At 35.3% G+C, this 11,898-nt stretch overlaps 2 protein-coding genes across 2 annotated transcripts; both read right to left on the bottom strand.

The window, feature by feature from the left end:
* Window positions 1-6: 6 nt before the first annotated feature.
* On the bottom strand, window positions 7-2,040 carry AT2G21420 (IBR domain containing protein; the record flags this gene model as incomplete). The annotated part of the gene is made up of 3 exons (NM_127714.1): window positions 7-313; window positions 402-1,093; window positions 1,633-2,040. 3 exons carry the CDS (start codon window positions 2,038-2,040, stop codon window positions 7-9), a joined length of 1,407 nt encoding a protein of 468 aa, NP_179737.1.
* A 1,156-nt stretch (window positions 2,041-3,196) lies between these two features.
* VHA-A2 (vacuolar proton ATPase A2) lies at window positions 3,197-9,237 on the bottom strand. Its single transcript, NM_127713.4, has 18 exons — window positions 8,895-9,237; window positions 8,703-8,747; window positions 8,494-8,616; window positions 8,295-8,402; window positions 7,914-8,021; window positions 7,662-7,835; window positions 7,214-7,351; window positions 6,500-6,607; window positions 6,287-6,394; window positions 6,057-6,205; window positions 5,546-5,699; window positions 5,189-5,349; window positions 4,890-5,096; window positions 4,619-4,802; window positions 4,452-4,535; window positions 4,168-4,361; window positions 3,916-3,975; window positions 3,197-3,816 (listed from the first exon to the last, which is right to left on the bottom strand). Exons 1-18 carry the CDS (start codon window positions 9,048-9,050, stop codon window positions 3,612-3,614), a joined length of 2,466 nt encoding a protein of 821 aa, NP_179736.1. The 5' UTR covers window positions 9,051-9,237; the 3' UTR covers window positions 3,197-3,611.
* Between the last annotated feature and the right edge of the window lie 2,661 nt (window positions 9,238-11,898).

Below are 11,898 nucleotides of genomic sequence, written 5' to 3'. Positions count from 1 at the left end.
AGCACTTCAGTTGCTCTCATCTTTCTGCTCATTGACATCTTTGGGTAGGTGAACCGCAAAATCTTCAAAGTTAATCCCATCTAATTCTGAGCCATCATCATTGTCATCTCCGTCAACATCATCATCATCGCTGTCAATATAGCCGTCGTCTTCATCATCCTCATCGTCGTCATCATCATCGTCATCATCATCATCATCGTCATCATCATCGTCATCATCATCATCATCATCATCATCATCATCGCAACCAGGAGAAAGGCATCCTCGTTGGTTCCATTCTTTCCCACATACGTAGCAAAACTCAAATCCACATCTACACAATGCACACACAAAAACATTGTGAAATACAAGTATTCATACGATTTGAAGTAGGCTTAATTGGATGCGATATATATATATACCTGCAAGTTATGTGGTTGCAACCTTCAAAAAGTTCAACCAAGTTGCTACACTGGACACATTGACGCCACTTCTTCTTGTTTGCTAGAGACTTGAGCTTGACATCATATAGAGGATCAGGGTTAAGTTTCTTGTAATCAACACACGACAAACCAGCATGCGATGGTACTTTGCAGTCAATGCAGAAGAGTCTACAGCATTTGATACATGCCCGGACATTGGATTGGTCGGTTTCACGGGAAAGCGCGGTTTTGGACATCAACATTGAGCATCTTCGATATGGGCAATAGATTTTGTCCGCAGCCGGAACTAAGTCCTCTTCAATCTTTCGTTTCCAAAACTCAATCAGATTTGGTGTCAAAACCTTGCTACAGCTTTCAAACGTGAGCTCAGAGTTGCAAGGAAAATGAAGGCATGTGGGTGAAATTCCGCAAAGCAGCATACGTTGCACATGCCTATTCACGCAAGAAAAGCATTGACGGTGAAAGCAATTCTCCGTAAAGAACATGCGATCAGCATCGGTGTTTTCACGACAAATGCAACAAGTTTCTCCTCCTATTGCCTCTATTGCAAGTATAATAACATCAGCTCGCGGAACCAAAACAACTTCAGTAGAAGATAGCTTCCCTCTAAGGTGTTGGACTTGTTCCACCAGATGGACAATGTTCTGCTGAGGCTTCCCTCTACCAGTAAGCTGGAATGAAAAATCAGATGCAAGCCAACAAATTAGTTAATAACCCATCTAAAGCGAGAGGGCATATATATTCTAGTGTCATTTACAATCAATTGTTTGGGACCAAAACTTCCAATTTTCCAAAATGCAATTACAAAAAGTAAAAATAATGGTAACGATGTGACACTACAAATAATATAAAATATATATATATATATATATATATATATATATTTCAATAAAATAAAAAGTATACTATTGTATGATCAAAGAAAAAGTAACGCTACTTTATAAGAATTAAGGATTTTTTTGTAAATATTTTAATAAGATAAGAAATGAATTTAACCATCCAATGAGATTGTAAATACGAGGATAAAAATATCATTTAAGTTATCTTTTTTTGGTAAGAATCATTTAAGTTATCTAAGTAAAAGTTATCGTTATTTTTATTTTGCACAACCTCGTTATATTACTATGTCAACTTGTACTACTCAAATACAAAGAAAGTAAATCAGTTGCTGACAAAAAAAAAAATAACAAAAAAAAAAAATAACACTTACGATTTGGAATATTTGATAGTCACCACAGCAAATCATGACATTTCTAAGCTCCATTTGAATTGAGACATTTAACACACAGATCAGTGCTTTAATCTCTACTTCTTCGGGATTAATCACATCATCGCCGTTCAGTGATTTCTTCATATTATACAACAAAGTATTTGCCTCGTCGCAAATTGCTATCCCAAATCCAGCCTTCACAATCTCTTCCATGTCGGTAGTTGTTTCATCACTCACCAAACCCTTAAAGAACAATCTATAGACTAGACTGTCCGCAAAAATATTTGACGCAGAAGCAGATTCAGCGACCATAGAAACACCCTCGCCTTTAAGGTTTGGGATATCTCCGGTTGTCGCAAAATCTATCCTCCGTTTTTTGGAAATCAAAGTTAGATCATGTTTTTCCATGGTTGTTTGGTGCATATATTTTCTAGGTAAAGTATGACTCTATATATAGAGGAAGAGAGAGAGTTTCGAGCTTCGTTGCAAAGTTGTAAAATTAAATCTCATTAATTGCTACCTTTTAGAAAGTTTGAATTGAGGGATTTACTTGCTTGTAAACTGTGAGGTTGTTCATAAATATACATTTTTTACGGATTTTTTTACCAAATTTAACTTATGGTATTTATTATTTTTAGTCTTAAAAGTAGAACTATCCAACTTTTCTTTCATGTCATCATTAATTATTTTAAGCCAATAATAAGACATTAACTCTTTTTTTTCGAAGCACACAACACGTTCTTTTTCAACTTCACATTAATTAAAAATTACTCATTAATTGGTAGTCTATTTACTTTTATTTTTTTGTCAACCACACATCTATGAAAAATCAACTCCATAGTTGGTTACAAAATTAATTTCAAAAGATAAAAATTTAGAGGATCTAACTAAACTATTCGCTTTAGAATTACATAAACGAAGAATAGCATCGAAAGTCTAATTAGGAGAGGTAGAAGTTAAAAAATTTGGGAAGACTACTGAACTAAACAACCAAGAAAGCGAGAAAGACGAGAAATAAGAAAATTAAGCACAAAATCTTATCAAAAAAATTGGAGAAAACTAACAATTCTTAAAGGTATTGCACCATTGAGACAAGCTCTATACAATCTGTTTCAAATACCTAATAATTTATTATGAGAGATATGAATTATGGCCCATATTATTAACTAAATAATATCCAAACATTCAACAAAATAAAATAGAAATAGGAACACTTAAAAATATATTTGTATCAATATTTGCTCAGATTTATATTATTCATTACACAACTATTACTTCTTTGACCTTAAAATGTTGAACATTTATTGAAGCATCTTAGATATATCATTTCTAACTTTTTTTAATATATGCATATTCTTCTATATGACATGATATACAGAAAGCTTCACATACATTGGATAGTTGGATATATAGTTGAATTGATTGAGAAGGTTCTGATAGACTTTTAGGATTGTTGTCCCTTAGTGTGGCTTTTGAAATCAGTTTAAGTTATGTCATTTGCGGCATGGTTTTCACATACACACATGGACGATATATAAGTTCCTCTCAATTGCCACGAATTTGTTTGTTCACGAGTGGGTCGATGAGAGTGCAAGGGAAGAGTAAGTTACAGTCATTTATCATTTATGTCCTATGACATGCTCTCATAGAACTGTGCAACCATTATGTGCTTAATTAACTTAATTATTGACTGAGTTTCATTATCTTTAACTACCAAAAAAACAACAACAAATGGGAATTTTACCTTCAAATAATCCCACTCCGCCCCCTAATTTTTCTTTTATTTTCACTAATTTTTCCTCGGCAAAGGTAAATAAATTCAATATAACCTTCTAATAAGGAAAAAGGGGAAGAAAAAACATCCAAATTTATTTTCTTAAATTTTTTAAAAAAATGATTAGGGAAGGAACTCAGAATCCTTCCCATACCTTATATATGCACACGCAGAAGAAGTCATTTCTGATACATCGGAACATCAATCACTCGTCTTCGTTTCCGACGAGAGTGAAAGTGAAAGGAGCAAACTTGTAACCATCGCCTTCGTAGAACTTGTTCTGGTACTCCACCCAGTGAAGACGCAACGCGTGAAGGAATGCACTCAATGTCTCCATCACAAGAAGCACTCCCACAGTCGCAAATATGAAGACGAGAATTCCAACGATCCAGATGAAGACATTGTTGAAACTGTTTGGGGTCAGATAGAGATTGTTATTAACACCTTCTACAGCGTATTAGTTGACATTTGCATACGGAGGCTAAAAGATTGTAGATGCATTTACTTACCCCCAAGCCATAAGAAGGACCTTCTCATAGAAGACTGACGACAACTCCGAGTGGGCGAGACTGAATAGGAATCCCAGCAAAGCATAAAGATTAGTCACGAAATGCGCAAACCAATACTTCGACATTAAGCCATCAAGAACCAATGAATTTAACAGAATACTACTGCTAGATGATATTGACAAGTGCTAGTTTTGGTAGGACTATCTGGTAGATGACAATCAGGACTATTTGAAAGCAAGTAGTATTTTGTACCTGAGAGCCCAGAGACGAAGATAAGAAGCAGTGTTGGAAACAGCTCCAAGCACAAACTCAATGGTGTGAATGAGTTGGTGCACAAAGATTTCGCTGAATTCAAACTCTTCGTGTCCATGTCCTCCCCCATTTGTTTCTACTTGAAGACTCTCATCTGTCTCGTCAAGCTGTGCATATGACAGTCCTTGATGTCTCTGGAGAAAACATAAATCACCTTTCAGTAACGGTCAGCACAAATTTCAATATCAAAGCTTTTAAGTATATCGACGAGGGCAGGGACTCACAGCTTCATGTTGTTTTTTCAGGATGAATGGCTTTGGCAACAACATCCACGGCACAGAAACCAGAGCCAGAAAGAGGAATGTGAGCTGGAATAGGAAAGGAATTAGATGAGACTAAGGCATATGATTTTTGATACAGAGAGAGTACATCGTTAGGTATCAATGCAAACCTGTACTATTTTCTGGTTAGGGAACAGCTGATTCTCTCCTAAATCATCCATAGGGCTCAGAAACATGTAGATCATTACGTGATATAAATCTGCTTGAGAACCAGTGCACCACTTTATGATGATGAGGACCGAAAGATAGCCAAACAAGCAGTTCAAGAATATCATCTGGGGAACGAACTGGAACCTGGAACCATGTGAGATCAGACAAGGGCAGATAATTGAAGAACTGGGAGAAGTACGTAATGACAAGGGCAGAAAATTGAATACTCACCATATGTTTACAGCACTTTTGAAGAATTTTGCATTAAAGAAGCTCATTATGATTCCGAGGTTCATTTGTGCAACTCCAATAAGAATTGACATTTTCATCTTAAGCGAATTTAGGAATGGTAGCTCACTGCGGGTACCATGCCACACAGGATCCACACCAAATGGATAAGTGTCTCGGGTTTTGATCAGACCAATTGTAGTAGCCTCACTGAACAAGAGAGCAGAAGACAGAAACTCAGAATCTTAAAGATATTCCTTTAATGCATTCCTTTAAAGGGGTTTGAGAACAAGTTGACATACCTGCAAGAGACATCACGGCAATCGTATGCTGAGCTAGCAAACAATGGATATGGTATAGAGAAGAACTCGTTGTAGATTAAACCAGTGTATATTGAGAATAGTGACATCATAAAAATAACGTAACGGCCACCAAAAGCCATTTCCATAATATCCCCAAGTTTCTGTTGTCACGAAGCAAGGATTGATGGTTTAGCATCTAGAACTTGCAAGAAAGACAAACATTGATGACCAATCAAAGTAACAACTCTCAAAATAATTTTCTTGAATTTGAAATTTGCACACAACTTTTTCTGAAACAGAAACCAATCTTATACTGTGCTCAGTCGGAAAATAGATGCTGTCAATTAGGGGTATTACCTGGCTGGAAAGTTTCTTTTCTCTCAATATTAAATACATAGTTGCAAGCAGCAGGCAGATTCCATGACCCCAGTCACCAAACATAACAGCAAACAGGAAGGGGAAGGTAACAATTGTGAATACACTAGGATTGGCCTCCTGATATTTGGCCACACTGCAATGTAGTGATCAAAGAAGATCCATGAAATTCAAGAGACGAACACTAACACAAATGGATATTGCAGAAGAAAAAATAAAGTAAGCAAGAAAGGTTGTTTCTATCATCTGAATTGATCATCGAAAAAGCTTATTTGAAAATATTCAGTGGTATTCCATATTAAGAAAACGGAAGCTAATACAAAGTTAGAAACAGGTGAAATCAAAACATAAATTTATATCTTATTGAGTGTATAAGAGGCAAAGATATATTATCAAGTATCCGCTAATCCTATAAAAATGTTACTTATTACCAATCCTAATTCCAATTTCCTCTTTCCTAAACAGCAGATGAAGCTCCAGAAAAGATGCTTACCCGTATGCATCAACAATTTCCTGGAAAGCAGTAGTAAATTTGTTTGTGCGGAAAAAAGTCGGAGGCATCTCTTTGGTCCTCAGGACTTGGAAAATTGATCCAACTTGAGAATTGGAGTCAACCGCAGCACGATGCAATGCATCTTGAATCTGCAGATGCAAAACTTTAAACTCACTATGGCACTAATAAATATGCAAACATTTTAACTATATGGAACTAAAGTAACTCACTTCTGTTGCTGCAAAGACAGGACTCCAGCCTTCACCCACAAGGCACTTCTTAGTCACATCAAGACTAAGCATGTTCAAGGTGTGATAGATAGCTTTTTCTTTGCGAATCTGCATAGGTGAAGATTAATAATGATAATTGATTTTATCTGTCACTGATAATAAGTATCAATGAGCACTCTGCTAGCGAGAACAAAGGTCCAAAGAGGATAATACCTTGAGGTTCCATTGCTCAAACTTATCTCCAATGGTCTCTAAAAGAATGTTGCGCTGATCCAACCCAGCACCTATGGTAGTTTTAAGCTCTGATAACCGACCTGAAACCTGATACATTATAAGAAGACTAAACAAGGTTAATGGGTTCTGAGGACTGGATATACTATCATCAATATAGTGAAACGTGACAGCAGATAAATCACTGGCATAATATGTACTCTCTCATGGATGTTAACCGTGTGTGCACAAACATATCCCACCCAAAGAAAGCTCCAAAATAACATTTGAGCACAAAAAGGTACAAGGAAGGTCCCTAACATGCTTTTCTCCTCCTTACCAAAAAAACTCTCAGAGACCTATTAACGCAAATCCCAAGATACTGTATATAGCAACTGTTCAACATAGAAATGGTTACATTCTCATCACAGGCTAATTACTGCGAGGATAAAATCCACAATGACTAGATATTAAACTACTCAATGCAACCCCCAATAAACATTACGCAGAGAGGATATCTATAAATCAATTGTTAATTGTTGGTATTATTCTTCCAAAACAATTAACTACAGCTCCATATGGTTATCATCTGTAATTCATGCCCAGAAAAAAAAAGAAGCTAAAAGTTGTACAAATAAAAGAAATGCATAGAAATATATGACTAAGAGACATACGAAAAATCGCGGAATCCCTCATATATCAGAGGATAATACATACCTCAGTCATCATTTGAGCTTGTTTGCCCAGATCTTCACTGAAAGGATAGCGATTGGCCCCAAAAGCTTCACATATCTTAAGAATTTTGCTTTTTGCTCTTTCCCCAGAATAGAAGACGACAAATACATTTTTCTCAGCCTGTAACATTAGTTTAGATCAAAAGTCAATTCCTAGCAAAGGCAAACAGAATGAGTATATTTTTTCTGACAGAACCAGGATTCCATGTAGAAAATATCTTGGATAGGTAGCTCGGTATGAGGTATATGATAGTATGATATATGATAGTATGTGAATATGAGAACGTAAGAATTACACAAAGAATTAAAAACGTTATTTTGCATGAGCCTATGGGGAAATAGAAACTATAAACAGTATGAAAGACACTGAAGTCCTACAATAGAAAAAGGCCGCACGTTATATGTCTAGGAGTAGAACATAAGCAACTAACCTTCTCCCCAGAGTTGGGATCAACAACAGACTCCTCAATGACAGACTGTCGTATGAAGATGTTGCCCCTAGTTGCACGAAATAGGATCCTCTCGAACACCATAGACTTTTCACGAGGCACTAGTCCAGTGAGGAATCCAAGCTTTACTTGCTTTGTGGGATCAACAGACTTCTCCTGTTAAAAAGGAAAGTTTGTAAGGCTAGTTTTGTGAGAACACAACTTGAAGAAGGAAACGAGTCGCAGACTTCGTACTTCCTGCAACAGAGGAGCCTCCAGGAGGTCTTCACCCACTTGTTCTGTTTCTATCTCACTCTGTTGAGCGGTAGCACTTCTATGGGCTGAAGCAAAAAACTCACCAGCCTGAAAACCAAAACATCCACATGAATATAGCCCGAGATGCAGATCAAACACTATACTATAACAGTATAAATATGCATTTTTGTACTACAGAAGACCCTTTACAGTCACTAAAACACCGGTGGAACAAGGATTTTATATTAGAGTGGTAGCCTTAGAATCTAGTTCAATATATTTACAGAACCAGAAAACTGTCAAATGAGTTACAACCCAAATCAGAAGAATACACATAAGGCAATGCAACATTTACTAACAAGTAAAATGAAAAGACATTACCTTCTCAAGAACGAGCTTGTACTCCACAAGTTCATTATAAGACCGCTGCAACTTGTCGTTATTAGCATTGATTTCAACAAGTTCAGCTTCAAGCTCTTCAAGCTTTACCTGAAAAGGGAGAAAGAAGAAAAATATAAGCATTGAAGAAACGGGAAGCATAATGAATGTCCCAAAATCAAAAGCAGGCACCTCCTCTCACCTCTACATCATCCAAATCAATATCATTTTCTCTATCTAGGGTCTCTTTGGGAGTAACTCCAGCCTTTGACATTTGCTCTTTAAAGAAACGTATTTTTCGTGCCATTTCCCCACATCTTTTTATCTTCATCCATCAAATCCACCATTACACACACAATAGGTGTAAATAGCATAATAATCATTTCAGCATTCGCATAAACTTGAACTAACCTGAGCAGCATAAGTCCTTTGAAATGGGCTCTTCTCAGAATTAAGCTGAAATGAACATCAAAAATAGCCGATATAAGAAGAACAACTAAACTAGTTCAACATTCACTAAAGATATCCTCTAATGCAATCGCAATACAATAAAACTTAACACTCGAGAGAGACGATCATGGAGAGAGTAAACTCTATACGTACATCTTTGAACTGGACGAGACCGAGATCGCCGAGATAAGAGACGGTAAGATGAGCAGATTCCATGGGAACAATGACTTGAACGAGTTGCATCGGTTCTGACCGCATCAGATCCATCGGCGGACAGCAACCACCACCACCACCGTGACTCTCCGCCATGTCTCCGATCTCGTATTCGTAATCCTCTCTCTCAGTGGATCAATGATGAGCTAAGAAGGGACAATTTTGAGCCAGAGGTAACTTTGTTGTTGTTACTGCCACGTATTTGTTTAATGTATCTTTTTAACACAGTTTTGACCATACCATTACACATATGATGATGATTCATCATGAATCAATTATGATAAATCATTACTAGTTGTCTGAATTACCATTTTGTCCTTGTTTCCAGATTTGAGTTAGGGTCTCTCTGTATCGGCCCATATTTAGTTCGGGCTTTCTCTACTGGTTATGGCCCAATAAATAACGATTAGCAAAACAATTTATTCCAATTTTGAATTTTCGTAATTACGATTAAATATTGTTATTTTGATGAAATAAATACGAAATTAAAGATATTTAAGAGAAAATGTGTGTTAATAAATGCTATTTTCAAAATAATTCACGATAAATAACTGTTTTAAAGATTATGTTCACTTTTTTATTGTAAACTTTTTAAAAGTATAGAAGCTAATAAAATAATAATCTAATATTAGTTGAATATTAGTGAAAGGAACCTCAAAGTGGGAATAATTGGTTGTATCATGTATGTTATGTCATGGGTTCTACAAAAAAAGTTTACTTTGATCATAATCAAGAACTCTTATTATATATTATTGTCACAAAATAAGAACAAATCCTTTAACAAAAAGAAAAAAAGAAACATATCAATAAAAATGATATCATAAAGATCGGGAAAAATGTTGTTTTATACGTGAACTTTCAAAAAGTGCTCATTCCATACGTGAATTCTGAGGTCGGCCAAATTAAACATGATAAAAACGTTGATCAGCCATTTTGTTTTTTTTTTTAAAAATAATGTTAAATTATATTCCAAAGAAAAACGTTTTTACAACAAGTGCAGCTTGGTTTTGAGAATTAGAGCTGAGAATAGTTTTGAACAAAAGAAAGAAACAGAGCTAAGAGATTAACTTCTTGACTGAAACCAAACTTGGAGACTTCCATCATAACGCTTGTCCCCCTTGAGACAGATAGAGGACAGCTGATTTCTAATTTGTTTATCTATCCAACCAACGAGTTGAGATGCTGTGTTCGGAGGCTCGCCGTGACGCCTACCATTCCGCTCCCTCCACACAATGTAGATTGTGGCTTGGAAAACATAGCGGCGGAGAAACCATTCCACACGGTGATGCTGAGAGTTTGTAATGGCTTCAATTATCGATTGTCAGTGTGAAGTGTACTGTGTTTTGAAAATTCCTCTCGCTAAATCTACCCAAATTGCAGAAGTGAAACTGCAAGTAAAGAAGAGGTGGTCACTACAAAACTGCAAGTAAAGAAGAAGTAAAGAATTTCCTTTAAACGTTGACCTGGCCAAAATCCCAAAATGTTAACTCGCCGATTAACCCCGTTAATAGAACGTTCTCTCGTTACATAGAAAATATGTATCAAAAATGAAGTCGGAGATTACGTTCGTTTCTTACAAAAAAACTATGGTGGGAAACAATCTCCCAACCGCACTAGTCTCCTACAAAACTCCGATCCATTCTAACCTCACTAAATATCGAATTAACCACAATTAGTCAGTCACAAATTTCATTTTTGACTTTCAACATTATAGAGAACCCCTCTCTTTTTGTTATTGGATGTCATCTATATCTCAAGCATACACATCCGGGGTGGATATTTTTGGTTTTAATTCCTATTCTTAATCTGTCTTTTTAAAAATAACCAAGAAGTAGTAATCTATTAAACTTGTGGGTTATATATATTAATCTATAGCTTAGCTTTACATGCATAGGCTACATCATATAGGGTGTGATTCCCATTAACGCCTTTAACTAAGCCAAATTTAAAAACCTTAAAAGTTTTGTTGCTACAATAATACAACACTTTTTTTTATGGGAGGGAATAATTCCAAAAAGCTAATGCTAAATGGAAATCGCACCACATAATGTACGATCTCGACACCTGTTTAAGGAAACTTAATTAAGATTTGCTAAAGAATGATTCACTAAGACACTAATATAAGTAAAGACTAAAGACACACCTAACTTTACTTGCAAACAAACATATACGTACGTAGCCTTTTTATGCAAAACAAGATTGAATGTTTTTTCTCCACTTTTGCCTTTGGAAACTCTTGATGATAAATATCACATAATTAACACGACTGTTTTTTAAATATCACATTTAACAAGACGAACATATGTACTTTTTATTTTAACATTACATGATTAATGATAATCTTCTTTCTTATTTTAAATTTTATAGCAAAGTATAATAAATAGAGATGTACTTAATCATAAGAAAAGAATATTACAATAAATGTTTAAAGTCAAAATGAAAATTGTGACTGACTAACAGTAAGGAAAATTATTATCGACTAAACGTGTTAGAAATCTCACTTATGAAATTGACATAAGACGAGTTAAAAAAAACATAAGATACTTTACCAAAGATGTGTATACATTTTGTTAATCTATTTACTCATACTTAATTTTAGCTGAAAACTTATGATTCTTCACGGTACGTGGTACGATTATGAATTGTTTTGTTATTTTGGATATGTTAGTTATTGGTGATAGCTAGTTAGATTATTAACATGTAGATCAGTTTAATTTGATTATGTAACCATTAAAAACAAAAATACTTAACTATATATCTATAGTTAGGACAATAATGAAATTGAGTAAATAAAGTAGGCTAGTAGGTAAAGACGAAAGTTAATCCGATACCCTCATGGGCCACCTGTTAAACATACTCATTTGTCTATAATATTATGGACACAAATTAAATCATATAGTTCAGACTTTGAAAGATGCTCTAAATTTATCATCACCATCCATAA

This window comes from Arabidopsis thaliana, chromosome 2, assembly GCF_000001735.4.
Source record: "Arabidopsis thaliana chromosome 2, partial sequence".
NCBI classification, from domain to species: Eukaryota; Viridiplantae; Streptophyta; class Magnoliopsida; order Brassicales; family Brassicaceae; genus Arabidopsis; species Arabidopsis thaliana.
Note: the sequence above shows the minus strand (reverse complement) of the source record. Positions and strands in the feature narration are given on the sequence as shown.